At 49.4% G+C, this 13,707-nt stretch overlaps 3 protein-coding genes across 3 annotated transcripts; 1 reads left to right on the plus strand and 2 right to left on the minus strand.

Moving 5' to 3' along the window:
• Window positions 1-388: 388 nt before the first annotated feature.
• On the minus strand, window positions 389-952 carry LOC136465739 (uncharacterized). The gene has a single exon (XM_066464357.1). It carries the CDS (start codon window positions 950-952, stop codon window positions 389-391), a length of 564 nt encoding a protein of 187 aa, XP_066320454.1.
• A 6,905-nt stretch (window positions 953-7,857) lies between these two features.
• Window positions 7,858-9,816, plus strand: LOC136463586 (pentatricopeptide repeat-containing protein At1g09900-like). Its single transcript, XM_066462571.1, has one exon. The coding sequence runs from the start codon at window positions 7,885-7,887 to the stop codon at window positions 9,580-9,582; it is 1,698 nt and encodes a 565-aa protein (XP_066318668.1). The 5' UTR covers window positions 7,858-7,884; the 3' UTR covers window positions 9,583-9,816.
• Window positions 9,817-10,227: 411 nt separating this feature from the next.
• LOC136463587 (probable protein kinase At2g41970) lies at window positions 10,228-12,661 on the minus strand. The gene is made up of 8 exons (XM_066462572.1): window positions 12,507-12,661; window positions 12,122-12,322; window positions 11,786-12,039; window positions 11,538-11,664; window positions 11,162-11,435; window positions 10,904-11,036; window positions 10,710-10,796; window positions 10,228-10,595 (listed from the first exon to the last, which is right to left on the minus strand). The coding sequence occupies exons 2-8, from the start codon at window positions 12,204-12,206 to the stop codon at window positions 10,461-10,463; spliced, it is 1,095 nt and encodes a 364-aa protein (XP_066318669.1). The 5' UTR covers window positions 12,207-12,322; window positions 12,507-12,661; the 3' UTR covers window positions 10,228-10,460.
• Between the last annotated feature and the right edge of the window lie 1,046 nt (window positions 12,662-13,707).

Here is a 13,707-nt window from a genome sequence, read left to right on the forward strand (position 1 = left end):
AAAAGGGTTTCACACTCTGAGGTTGAGTCGACTACTTGGTCTATGCGTGGCAAAGGAAACAGATCCTTTGGACATGCCTTGTTGAAACCCATGTAGTCAACACATATTCTCCATTTCCCACTTTTTTCGTACAACAATGGGATTGGCTAATCACTCAGGGTGGTATACTTCCTTGATGAACTTGGTCGCCAAAAGCTTCGTAATCTCCTTGTTAATAGCCCTCTGTTTCTCCTCGTCGAAGCAACACAGGCGCTGCTTCACCGGCTTGGAGCCTGGCCTAATTTTTCAAGGCATGCTCGGTGACTTCTCTCAGAATGCCTGGCATGTCTGAAGGTCTCCCAATAAAGATGCCTCTGTTGGCGTGGAGAAAGTCGATGAGCGTGCTTTCCTATTCAGAGGAAAGTGTGGTGCCAATGTGCACCACCTTGCCCTTGGAGCCACTGGGGTCTATGAGGACCTCCTTAGCGCCTTCTACAAGCTCAAAAGACCCGGTTGACCGCTTGGGGTCGGGTGCTTCTTCAACTACCTCCTCCCTGATGGCCGCAAGCTCTTTGAAGGCGACAATTGGTGTGGCGTGTTCGCAACACTTGACCTCACACTCATAGGTGCGCTGGAAGGAGGTGCCAATGGTGATGACCCCACGTGGACCCATCATCTTCAACTTTAGATAGGTGTAGTTAGGGACAACCATGAACTTCGCATAGCATGGACGTCCTAGGATGGTGTGGTAGGTTCTATGGAACTCGACCACCTTGAAGGTAAGGGTCTCCGTCCTATAATTGGTCGGATCGCTGAAGGTGACGGGCAGATCGATTTGCCCAAGTGGCACAGCCTGCTTTCCTAGCATGACACCATGGAAAGGCACCCCGGTTGGCCAGATGTGCGCTCGGTCAATGCCCATGGCGTCGAGTGTTTCAGCATACATGATGTTGAGGCTGCTGCCTCCATCCATTAGCACCTGGTGAGCCGCTTCGTGCCAATGATCAGGTCGACCATGAGTGAATATCTTCTCGGCTACAGGATGCTTTCCGAATGGTTGGTCTGATCAAAGGTTATGGTGGACTCCGACAATTAGAGGAAAGTAGGCATGGTGCACAAGCTTCTGGCGGCGCTTAGAGTCATAGGCCACCGACCCTCCGAAGATCATGAGGCAGCCATCTAGTGTTAGAAAGCCACCATCCTTCCCCTCGACGTCGTCCATGGTCAGCTTGGGCTTCTTCCTATGTTCCCCCTTGTTGGAGCATTCGGACAAGAAGCGCTTCATAAGGATGTAGTCCTTGTATAGGTGCTTGATAGGGAAAGCTTGTTTTAGGCATGGCCCTTCGAGTAGCTTCTTGAAGTGGTCCGAGGTACCCTCGACGAGCTTCTGACCCCCCTTATGGTCAGCGGTGGCCATGAGCAAGCCCTCATGCCGCTGCTTGTTCTTCTTCTTGCTAGGACAGTTGGAGGTGCCTTCACCAGCATCCTTGTCCTGCTTTGCCTTGCCTTTGAGGTGGTCAAAAATTACCCCGATCGCCTCCTCGCCCGAGGCATGGCTGATGGTAATGTCGAGGAGCTCCTTGGTGGTTCACAGACCCTTACATCCTAGCTTGTGAACTAGGGACTCATAGGTGGTCCTACACAAGAAGGCTCCTATAATGTTGGCATCGACGATGTTGGGCAGCTCGTTGCAGTGTTGCACTACCAGAAGAAGCACTGGATGTACCCACAAAGAGTTTCCCTAGACTTCTGTCGGTAGTTTTTAAGATCCGATGGGTTTCCAAGACTCGCATACATGCCCTATAAGTTTCCCACAAAGATCTCTTTTTGGTCCGCCTAACTTTAGATTAGGTTGGGCAGAAGGTGTGCTAACCACGTTCGCGCCGAATTGGCCAGGAAAAATGGAAGGTTGCGGATAATGAAATTGTCACTATCTGCTCCATCGGCTTGGCAAGCAAGCCAATAATCCTTGAGCCATAGTCCAGGGTTTGTTTCCCCAAAGTATTTTGGGATGTTGGTCGACGATTGGTACCGCGGTGGGAAGACAACATTGAGGATGTGTCGGCCAAAGGTCTGAGGTCCCGACAAGTCAGGGCTTAGGCTTCAGTCATCACCACTGTTGTATCGTCTGCCATGATAAGGGTGGTAGCCACGGCTAGCCTCCTCCCTTGCATCACCACGGGTACGCCTACGGGCGTCGAGGGTGTCGCGCGCGTCACGGTGGAGGCTGAGACACTCATGCATCGGGACCGTGGCGCGTTCCTACCGCCTTGCTGCGCCTGGTGGACTGACACATCCTTGTCAGGTCGCTCTGATGGCGCATGCTAGCTGGCGTTGAGCTCACATCATCGGTATAGGGAGCTCTTGGCCTGCTGCGCCACTGCACGCTAGAGTAGCATGTGAATCTCATGATGGGCCCGACGATCCTCGGGCCTCATAGGCCCCGAAAGCCCCCGAAGTAAGGCCGCTGCAACAGTGATGTTCTAGCTTGCCCAGGTGAAGTGTGGGAGGGCTTCGTCGTCCTCAATGATCCTCTGGTTCATGTTGTGGCCCACGGCACGCGCACGCCCACCGTCTCCGTGGCGCTAGATCTCTCGCTCGAGCTCCACGCATTCCTGCCCGAGCTAGAGTCATGCTTCCTCGATCTCTTGGTGCTGGGCCTATAGTTGCTCTACCCGTAGGCGAGGTGGGGCCCCTGCATCCCCCTCTACCTCATCGTCGAGGTCATTTGTTGGTGTAGCCTCTCCCTCATGGATGCTTTCGACGTATCCCTCGAGGGTACCTACCATAAAACATTCATGAGAAGGGTGATGGCTCCCCCTGTTGGAGTTAGAGTCGGAGGGCGACCCCGATTCCCCCATGAGGGGGTCATGGAAAGATTCCACAACATATTCGATCATCCCCACAAACTCATCGTTCATGGGGGATGGAGACATGTGTTGCACCACAAGGTGGCCAACGGTCTTTGCAGCGTTGCGGAGACCGGACGGGAGCGCTGTCAGGGTGCTCTGGATGAGGTATTCCAGGGAGAGCGGCTCTCCTCTGGCAAGTTGCATCATGACATTGGTGAATGAGAAGGTGAGGTGGTGCAGGTCCTTCCAGGACGGTCGGGGTCCCAAGAAGGCACCAAGCTGGTGTTCTAGCCTCCCGTAATCGAAGCCGAGGAGCTGGTCGCTCTCGGGTGCGGGCCTATGGTGCGTGCAACTGCAGCTCCTCAAGCACCTCGGCAATCGCGTCGAGGTTGGTGAAGTGGAGAGGTTGGACGGCAGCGGAAGCCTACGCCAACTCTCCCTCCATCATAATAATGAAGTCTAGTTTCCCAAAGTGCACGTGCGCACCTAAGACCCAACTAACGCTGTGACTAGCCATCTAAGACCTAATGTGGACGTCGAGACGCGCAAAAAGCCCCTACCTGGCGCGCCAACTATCGGTGTTTTGAGTTACCAACTAGTAAATTTCTAGTATTGCGCGTCTGGCTTGGATGGTGTGCTTAGAGGACATGAGGTTTATACTAGTTCGGGTAGAAAGTCCCTACGTCTAGTTCATCGCTGCTAGTCGTGTTACTAGCACTAAAAGTTTATAGTAGGGGTTACAAACGAGCGAGAGAGGGACATGTCCTAAGTCTCTGATGTGCGTGTGCTCCTAAGGCGTGTTAGGGCATGTGTTTTGATGTCTATAGCCATGTAGAGTGGTGAACCACCATCCCTCCTCCTAGGGCATCCTACTTCCCCTTTTATAGACGAAGGGGAAGAGCAGGTTACATAGAGAGAAAGAGGGAGAAGAGCCAAGGAGAGGAAGGCTTCCAGGTCCGTCGGGCCTTTCTGCTCCTTTATGTGGGTCCCACTAACACTATAGATGGTGGTAGGGATGGCTCCACGTCGGGCGCCTGTTCATTGTTGATGCCATACCCTAGCATTGTCAGCGGGTCATGATGGCCCATTCTATCCCGGTGGGCGACGCGGCGAACCAGCGTGCTGGTCAGCGGCCATACAGGGAGTAGGCATCATAGGGACCACACGTCTATCATAGTTGGTGATGTGAGTTCCCTAGAGTGACATGTCATCAGCATGGGTCATGTTGAGATGTGCCCGCTCCCTGCACGATGATAGAAATTTGACCTTAGGTTGTACTTTCTGGCCTATAGTGGTTGGCGGTGGTACAGGCTTCCATCAGGAGCCGCGCCTGAGGGGTCAGGCGAAACGAAGCCCCTGACCCAAAGGAGGGGCGAGGCGGAGCCCATGACCCAGAGGTTGGGTGAGGCGAAGCCCCCAACCCAGAGGTCGGGTGAGGCAGAGGCCGTCCCCAGAGGTCGAGCGAGGCAGAGCCCACGCACCTAGGGGTCGGTTGGAGCTATAGTTGTACTCTTAACTACTCGAATGAATCAATGTTGATGACCATTAGCTCCTCCTCTTTGGGTACCCTAGTATTGGTCCCCGACACCACTAAGGCTTGCCTATGTTCACATTGTTGAGGTTGCCATAAAGGCTTTGGGTCTCTTTCAATCCTTTCCTCGTTCTCAAGTTAAGAGAATAAACTCTTGAGATGAGGGGTGATTTCACTAGCTGTTTGGGGTTATTACAAACCTCCCAGGGCTACCACACAAGTTGACAAGCTCCACGGGCGACGCTCTAGCTGGGTAGGAGCAAAGCTCCACGAGTAATAAACACAACCGCCGACCAAAACATGAACCAAGTGCTCTAAGAGATGAAGAACAGTTGGGGTTGCTCTCTAATGCAGTTTGGAGACTCAAACTCGCTTAGATTTGGAAGGGAATCAAAGGGAGAATCTTGAGGAGCTCCAATGGTGAGTGAGGGAGAGAGAGAGAGCTGCTCTGGTCGCACCTAGGAAGGGAATGGTCGGGCTAAAAAATAGGTGACCGTTGTGGGAGAGAAGAGAAGGTATAAATACCCCATGCTCCAACGGTAAGTTAAGTCACGGTAGTGCCACGGCTCTAGTGCGGCAGTGCCGCACTGCCTCTCTTTAGGTGTGGTAGTTCCGCACCAGGCAAGACAGTAAGGGTAAGAGTGAAGTGTTGGTTGTCTTGACTGAGTAACTAAGGATGTATGTGTAAGTTTGAGCACTTGGTGGCACATGTTAGCTTAAGCATCGTGTCCCTCATTATAGTATGACTTTTCCTATACTCAAATTCAAAATATCAAAGAATTTAAACACCTTTGAGTTGGTCATCGCATCCTTTTTATAATAGGGGGCTCCACCATCGAATGTATTGTACTCATTCCCATTATGCCTTAAGCATGTGACTTGAACCATTTTAACCACGTGAGTCTTCAATATCTTCATATGCCATTTCTTCTCAATATCACTTCATAAGGGGTTGCAATCATCTTTATCTCATCTATTTGAGCAAACACACCTTGAGCATGTGACTTGAACTATTTTAACGACTTGAGTTCACCTCAATGGCTTCAAGACACTTTCACTAATGATTTGATCCTCAACACAATATGACTCCTTATAGCTTGATTAGTTCCTCGACTCAATGCAAGTACTCTCTTCTTCACCTTAGCCATGGTACCTTGGTCCTTAAGCCATCGCTTGCCCTTCACCTTCGCTTAGTCCCTCGAAGCCCTTTCCTTGCTATCTTCACCTTATCAAGTCATACTCAAGTCACATCATATTAAGTATCCATTGAAAAACCATTTCTTCAATAGTATGGTCCTTTCTTGAATATCTTTTAGATATGAATGTTGAGATCAATCAAGCTTTAGTTTGATTCACATAAAGACATAATGAATCAACATCAATATGGTCAAGCCAATTCATGATTCCTTATATCCTCTTCATTTTAGCTTGACACTCCTAATACTCACTTCAATATCTATCTTCATACTTCTAACTTGATCAAAGCAATGCAAAGTGATTTTCCAAATCTTTATCCATACAAGCAAACCAACATAGAGACTAACTTATATCCAATATGAGTTGTGTCCTTTGTCATTTAAACCTTTGCTTGGTATTTCTTCACTTATACATTCTTGACTCATTCTTCAATCCTTGATCAAAGCTAATCCACTATCAAACTCTTCTTGTTCATGCAAAACAATCCATTATTGAGACCAATCCAAAATCATCAACTCATGTCTCTTTTAACATTTGCCAAATATGCATGCTTTCTTATGATACTATGATATTCCTCAACATAGAAGCCATTTCATCAACTTCATTTGCATTGTTATCTTTCTCTTGAACTATATTGTTTCTGTGATCTTCCAATACAAAATATATAATTTTGGCCTTGATTTGAACATTATGTGGAATATCATCAAGTTTGCCTTCTTGTTGAACCTATATACATTTCTCATTCCATAATCCATAAGTGTATGCAATAAACTCAATTTCCTGTTCAATACTTAGCAAACTTGTTAAACTTTTAATGGTGTTGTCATTCAATTCACCAAAACCCACTAAAGGGCTAGATGCACTTACACCTTGTCACATTGCGTCATGCTCCAGGCAATGACCCAGCATTGGGAGTGGTCGACACAGTCTCACTGGAGCGAGGAAACAGAACTCCGGCAGGATCTGGCACCCTGATGCTCTATCCATGTGTCACGCTTTGGATACCTAACAGATTTGGGGGTATATTCTAGGTGTCGGCCCGGAGTGAAGCCTAGCTCAAGCAAGGACAAAGCTTATGTTGCAGGGCTTGTTCGGTTGTCGTCCCTGAAGGCCGGGGCCGCTTAAATGATCGAGTCTCCCAAGAGTGGGTGACCCAAACAGGGACTTAGCCTCTTTGGTCATTTTTCATGCGCTAAGATCTCACAAAGTGGGCCTTCTGAAGCCCGTGAAGCTATTCGTTAATAGACAAGAGCGTACACGACAATTGTAGCTCTCGAGCCCCTAGCTAATTAGGATAATCGGTCAGGGGGTTAATCAGACTATCATGCTTCTTAATTCAGAGAACTAATCTACCCCTATGTTTTGATACTCAATAGAAATCTTATCCCTCTCAATACATGATGTAGCTTCTCGGCCTCTACAGTAATGCAACTTCTTACCATCATTGAAAGATTCATCATTGAAATGAAATCTAATAGCCAAGAAATCCAGTGGATCCCTTATCCTCTATTTGTACCTACCCTACAATGACCCAAGAAGGATGCAAGCTAAGCTATAGAACATGGTTCAATTCAAGACCTAAGTCAATTAACCTAACCACACATCGTATTTGTACTTCAACAAATCGGAGGAGTAGGAACCCTAACTTGGGTTCGATCCGTTCTCCGCACGTAATGGTTCCTCTCACGGTCCTCTTATAAGCCGCACTCCTTTCTCTCGACATTTGAAGCCTCCTCCGTCGCGACGGCAATGGTGGCGACGCGAATGGTAGAGCAGCTTGGGTTCGTAGGAATGGGAGAGAGGAAGAGACGGTGCATCGACAGCGTGGCAGGGATTTAACACTCTGCCCGTGTGCCGTTCTAACAAATGGGCCCGTGCCGTGAGGTGGCCAAGTTTGGTGTATAGGATGAAATCATGATGATTTGGAATTTGGACCCAGGGAAGGGAGGACGCGTGTCCATTTTCAATACCATAATTAGCACGGTTGCCTTATTTTCGAGTCTTTTGGAAAAACCTTGGACTGTGGCGATAGTCATTGGCGGATCCAGGGGGGCTAGGGGGGCTGCAACCCCGTGAGAGTGATTTTGCTTTATATTTACTGTAGAAAAACATAATTTCACCATTAATCTTCGACATTTGTTCTAAATCTTTATTGATTAGCCCCCGAGGTGCTTGGCTCCGCTACTGGCGATACTTCAAAAAGTTTTTTTTCTTTTCTTTTGGGAAACCGATAGTTCAGAAAGTTATAGTTAAAACGGACTTTTCCCCTTCTTTTTCTCCACTGAACTTATCGTCGCCGCTGTGCTGCCTCGTCGCCCGACAACGATGGCCGCCGCGCCTCCGCCCGCTGCGCCGCCGTCCCACATGTCCGCCGCTCTCATCACCTTCCCCTCCTCTCAACCCTATCCTTCCCTCCCCGCGCCGCCCAAGCCCCCAACCCCGAGGCCCCCTCAACTCCACCTCGTCCCCCGCGTCGCCGCATACCCCGCCGAATCCGCGGCCACCCCGCGCCGTAGCGCCTCCTCCACCTCCGCCACCGAACGCCTCCGCGTTCTCGTACACCGCGGCGAACTCGACGATGCCCTCCGCCTCGTCGACTCCCTCGCGGGGCTAGACCCGCCCTCGCCCGCCGCGGCGGGGCCCTGCGCCGCGCTCATCAAGAAGCTCTGCGCGTCGGGCCGCACCGCGGACGCGCGCCGCGTGCTGGGCGCGTGCGGGCGCGACGTCGTGGCCTACAACACCATGGTGGCGGGCTACTGCGGGGCTGGGCAGCTCGACGCCGCGCGCAGGCTCGTGGCGGACATGCCCGTGGAGCCCGACGCCTACACCTACAACACGCTCATCCGAGGCCTCTGTGGCCGCGGCCGGACCAGCAACGCCCTCGCGGTGCTCGACGATATGCTCCGCCGCGGCTGCTTGCCCGACGTCGTCACCTACACCATTCTGCTCGAGGCCACCTGCAAGAGGAGTGGGTACAAGCAGGCCATGAAGCTCCTCGACGAGATGCGGGACAAGGAGTGCGCCCCGGACATCATCACCTATAATGTCGTCCTCAATGGTATCTGCCAGGAAGGCCGGGTTGACGACGCAATGGAGTTCTTGGAGAACTTACCGTCCTATGGGTGCGAGCCGAACACTGTTAGTTACAACATTGTGCTGAAGGGCTTGTTCACTGCAGAACGGTGGGAAGATGCCGAGATGCTCATGGAAGAGATGGCCCACAAGGGTTGCCCTCCAAATGTGGTAACATTTAATATGCTCATCAGTTTTTTGTGTCGTAGAGGATTGGTTGAGCCCGCTATGGAAGTTCTTGAGCAGATCCCCAAGTACGGATGCACGCCTAATTCATTGAGTTATAACCCACTTCTTCATGCCTTCTGCAAACAAAAGAAGATGGATAAAGCAATGGCATTTGTAGAACTAATGGTGTCCAGGGGTTGTTACCCAGACATCGTTTCATACAACACTCTGCTTACTGCACTCTGCTGCAATGGGGAAGTTGATGTTGCTATTGACTTGCTTCATCAACTCAAGGACAAAGGCTGTAGCCCGGTCTTGATTAGTTATAACACGGTCATAGATGGCCTTACTAAGGCTGGCAAAACAAAGGAAGCATTAGAACTGTTGGATGAGATGATCAGCAAAGGGCTCCAACCAGATATCATTACTTATACAACAATAGCTTCTGGTCTTTGTAGAGAAGACAGAATTGAGGAGGCGATTAGAACATTTTCTAAAGTGCAAGATATGGGTATAAGGCCCACTGTGGTGCTGTACAATGCTATTCTTCTTGGGCTCTGCAAAAGGCGTGAAACACATAATGCTATCGACCTGTTTGCTTACATGATATCGAATGGCTGCATGCCGAACGAATCGACTTACACTATGCTTGTTGAAGGCTTGGCTTATGAAGGCTTGGTAAAGGAGGCAAGAGAATTGCTTGGTCAATTGTGCTCTAGAGGAGTTGTGAATAAGAAATTTATGAAGAAAGGAGCCGTTAAGATGCTAGATGGACCTACATAAACTTAGTGTACTTAGCAAAGTTTTGGTTTAAGCTTAAGCAAGACTTGAAGTTATCAGAGTGCGCTCCTTTGGACTATTTCTACTTTGTAATAGGTCCGAACAATTATATGGTGAAAAAGAGCCAATAATCTCTTGGTGAAAAAGAGCGACATAATCTCTTGATTTGATTCAGTTTCATTCCTGTAGGCTGTAGCTGTGGCTGTGACTTCATGTTATTTGGAAAAGCTGGAAACTCGCACTCATCTCCATGACCACACTTAGAATCAAGGTGTGTCATGCAATGCTTGTCAAGTGTTTTATTTAGGAGGAAAAAACAGCTAAAATATCAAGTTGTAAGAGTGACAAAAGGAAATTTACATATATATTATTCGCAACACCAGTCGTTAGAACTTAATTAGCAAGCTTTTGTTTAGTATCACTTTATGTGAATTAAAAAGAATTTGGAGGTTATGTCTACTTTTCCAGCCTGTTCGGTTGGCTGGTTCGTATCGTTGTTGATTCGTGAAGAAGTACTGCTGGTTGGTTTGTGTGAGAGAAAAATACTGTTCCGGCTGGAAATTTACGATCGTTTACGACAAGCCACAGCCAAACGAACAGGCTGAGCATGTGTACTTTCTAAAACTGCACATGTGTTATATCACAAGGCAAACAAACAAAAAAACACACGAATTCAGAGTACCGGATTAACATTTTACAAAATTCCCCTATATGTGTCCTGCAGTACCAGCAGATTAGTGGTTTTTTACAAAAGCATAGGCGCTGGATCGATGGAGCAAGGATGCGTGGTTCCTTAAACATACATCTACGATCAGAAACAGAGGGAAACCGTGTTCAGGAGTCAGAGATGCGCAGGCTAATTCTGTCTGTCATCTGGTTGATCAGGATTGTGGCGCTGCTGCTGGAGCGGCTGGTTTTGGCGCGTTTAGAAGAGGCGTGATCGCCTTCACCACGATGGTCATGTTTGGTCGGAAGTCGGATTCATACTGAACGCACAACGCTGCAACTGCTGCCAGCTGAAAATTCAGAAAATGCCAGTAAGTCCCTGTAGCATATCCGGCAAACAGCTGAAAAGTTCTTGGAAACATATATATGACCCAAGCGCTAGAACTTTTTCTTGTTTTGTTTACCTTTGCAACAGCCTTTGGAGGGTAGTCACTGTTGAGCTTGGGATCAACACACTGCTTCACTTTATCTTCACTCAACCTTGGAGCGGCCTACTCACACGATTGTATAGACATTGACAGTCAGGAGACTATTGGCATTTGCATACTATGATGAGTTTCAGAAAGGAAACAAATTAAACAAACCACATTATAATTACCCAAGTAACAAGACTTTGTTGGCCTTTCGGCATGGTGTGATCGACCGGCTTCCTTCCGGTCAGCAACTCTAGAAGAATCACGCCGAAGCTGTAGACATCGCTCTTTTGGTTGATCTGGCCTGTCATAGCGTATCTGAGAAAATGATCCAAATACCAATCTGGGTAAGAACGACCAATAACTAAGAAGGCTACTGCTACAAAAGAAAAACTTGCACAATTTGCCATGCCAGATCTATCGTCGTTCTTCATGGATCTTACTCTGGGGCATGGTATCCAAAAGTCCCTAGCACGCGAGTGGAGTGCAACCGCGCGGCGGTATCGGTCCCCTGGTTGGTCAGGTTGAAATCAGCGATCTTGGAGCTGAAATCGTCGAATATGAGGACGTTGCTGGACCGGATGTCTCGATGAACGATCGACGGCTGCACCTTCTCGTGCAGGTACTCTAGCCCTCTCGCGGCTCCGTAAGCTATCTTCACTCGCTGAGCCCAGTTGAGGACGGGGCCGGGCTCCGCACCCTGAACTCCTTTCTTCCCTGCACAAACAAAACAATGCCAGAATCAATCGATCGTTCCCTGAACAATGTCAGATCACCGTCGGCCGAAGAAGAGATGCATGGATCGTCAGAGCTACGAACCGTGTAGTATGTTATGCAAAGAACCCATGGTGGCAAACTGATAGGCTAGCATGCGGTTGCCGTCCTCCAAGCAGTACCCCAGGAGCTCCAGGAAATACTCGTTCTTGAGCTTGGAGACCATCGCTATCTGTACGATGGAGATGGAGACGAGGGCGCCCGGCAATGCACGGAAACGTCACGATCAACGTTAAGAAAGGAGGAAGAGGAAGATGACGAAAGGCAGGCAGGCATGCACCGCGCGTCCGCACCTGCGCGGCGAAGTCGGTGTCGGAGTCCTGCGAGGCGCTGGTGTCGAGCTTCTTGATGATGGCGGAGCGGCCGTCGCTGAGCGTGGCGTTGTAGACGCGGCCATAGGAGCCCTCGCCGATGAGGGCGCGGTCGCTGAAGTTGTTGGTGATCTTCTTGAGCTCGTCGAAGGGGATGGCGGGCACGTCGATGCTGACGGGCTTGGCGGGGCCGCCGACCCTGGGCGCGCCCGGTCCTCTCGGCCCGCCTCTATTGCCTGCATGCGCCATGCATGGATTGAGATGAGAAGGCGGTGGTGGTCAGACGACATCGACGGTGATGATGCCCTGAAGCTGTACCGGGGGCGTTGGCATTGGGTGGCGGAACCGCCTGGTTGGCCGGCGGGCCGTAGCTGTCCTCCTCGGCGCCACCGCAGCAAGACATCTTTAATTTGTCGGTTCCTCTCCTCCTCCTCCTCCTCCTCGCCGGACTGGATGGCGGCGACGGTCGATGCGCGGCCGGGTTGATTTGGGGTCGGTCAGCAGATCATGCCGCACGACCTGGAGTATTCCGCATTAAGCATCACAGAATGGATGGTCACATTCTCTTCATATTAGAGGCACGACGGAGCTAGAGAGAAGAGACAATGCAAGAAATCGATCGGCGACAATAAGGAACCAGAAATACGGACAATGCATGATGATGTGTGGGAAGAAATTAAAGCTTAGCTCGATCGTTACCTACCTCCCCAAAAGCAAGCTCCGATGGCACCTACGAGAGAAGAGGCGGAGAGCGCGCGAGAACAGCAGCAACGGCGTGGGTGGCCGGCCACGGGGAGGGAGGGAGGAGGACGATAGATTAGCGGTGGGAGATCCTTTTTCCGAGGGAAAGGAGGCGTCCCACCCGTTTTAGGGCATGTACAACAGAGAGACAGCTGCTGTATGTAAGTTTTTAGAATTTATAATACAGACGGCTGAACAAATAACTCGTACAACCCACAGACAGCTGCTGTCTATTTGGCTGTCTACAAATTTTTTTAATGCTTGCATATAGCCATGATCAATCATGAATATCATTTCTATATAACATTGTGTTGCTAATTGATGAAATCTTTCAGGGTAAACCATATATTATATATATAATGTAATATAATATATTTCATAAATCAAATATAACATACGTCTTCTTCCCCAAAAATTTATGTCTAGTTTTCTTTGTTTCCATAGCAACAATCAAAATCAAGTGAGCATGCAGGTAACTGAAAAATAGAATTGCAGAATGTGTGCGTTCAAGTGAACATTCAGTTTACAGAATGTGTGCATTCAAGTGAACACCTGCTCAAAAGAAGGCACTACCGGGCACAAACATAAATAAGATGAACATGATTATAATATTTCTCATCAATATAAATGATATATTAATTTATTTATATCTAGATTTAAATCAAATTTATTCCATGCCAAAATGCTTTCTTCCCAAATGTTCACATACTGCAATCTTCTACGGACCAAAATATTCAGGATCATTGACTGACCCCATAGACCAAGGGAGGATCACTGTATATATCAGACATGCAGACGAGCTGCCATCTCTGTATCAGTTGCTAGTGTATACTTTGGCAGCATGTAATGAACCGTGTCAGAGTCCATGCCAGGCGCGACGGAAGGGATTTGGCGCGCAATGCTCATCTCTCGTGCACACCCACAGCCGATCCGCACGGTGTACCTCGGCTCGACGAGATCGCCTGGGAGCACGAGCTCTTGCCGTCGTCTCGCCAAGAGACGGCTTCTCCCTCTTTCTTCAGCGCTGGATGGAGGTGTTTTCTGCAATTTTGTCATCATGGAGACGGCATCTCAAAGCCCGTTGTACGTGCCCCTGCTCGGCGCCCCCTGGCAGGCGCGCGATTCAACTCGTTTTGTTGTGCGCCACGCCCCTACCCGCGCGA

This window comes from Miscanthus floridulus, chromosome 7 (assembly GCF_019320115.1).
Source record: "Miscanthus floridulus cultivar M001 chromosome 7, ASM1932011v1, whole genome shotgun sequence".
NCBI lineage: Eukaryota > Viridiplantae > Streptophyta > Magnoliopsida > Poales > Poaceae > Miscanthus > Miscanthus floridulus.

Coding starts and splice junctions, on each gene's coding strand:
- LOC136465739 (XM_066464357.1), bottom strand. CDS start 952: ATGGATGGAGGCAGCAGCCTCAACATCATGTATGCTGAAACACTCGAC.
- LOC136463586 (XM_066462571.1), top strand. CDS start 7,885: ATGGCCGCCGCGCCTCCGCCCGCTGCGCCGCCGTCCCACATGTCCGCC.
- LOC136463587 (XM_066462572.1), bottom strand. CDS start 12,206: ATGTCTTGCTGCGGTGGCGCCGAGGAGGACAGCTACGGCCCGCCGGCC. Junction 12,040..12,121: donor ACCCAATGCCAACGCCCCCG/GTACAGCTTCAG, acceptor TGGCGCATGCAG/GCAATAGAGGCGGGCCGAGA. Junction 11,436..11,537: donor TTTGCATAACATACTACACG/GTTCGTAGCTCT, acceptor TTGTTTGTGCAG/GGAAGAAAGGAGTTCAGGGT.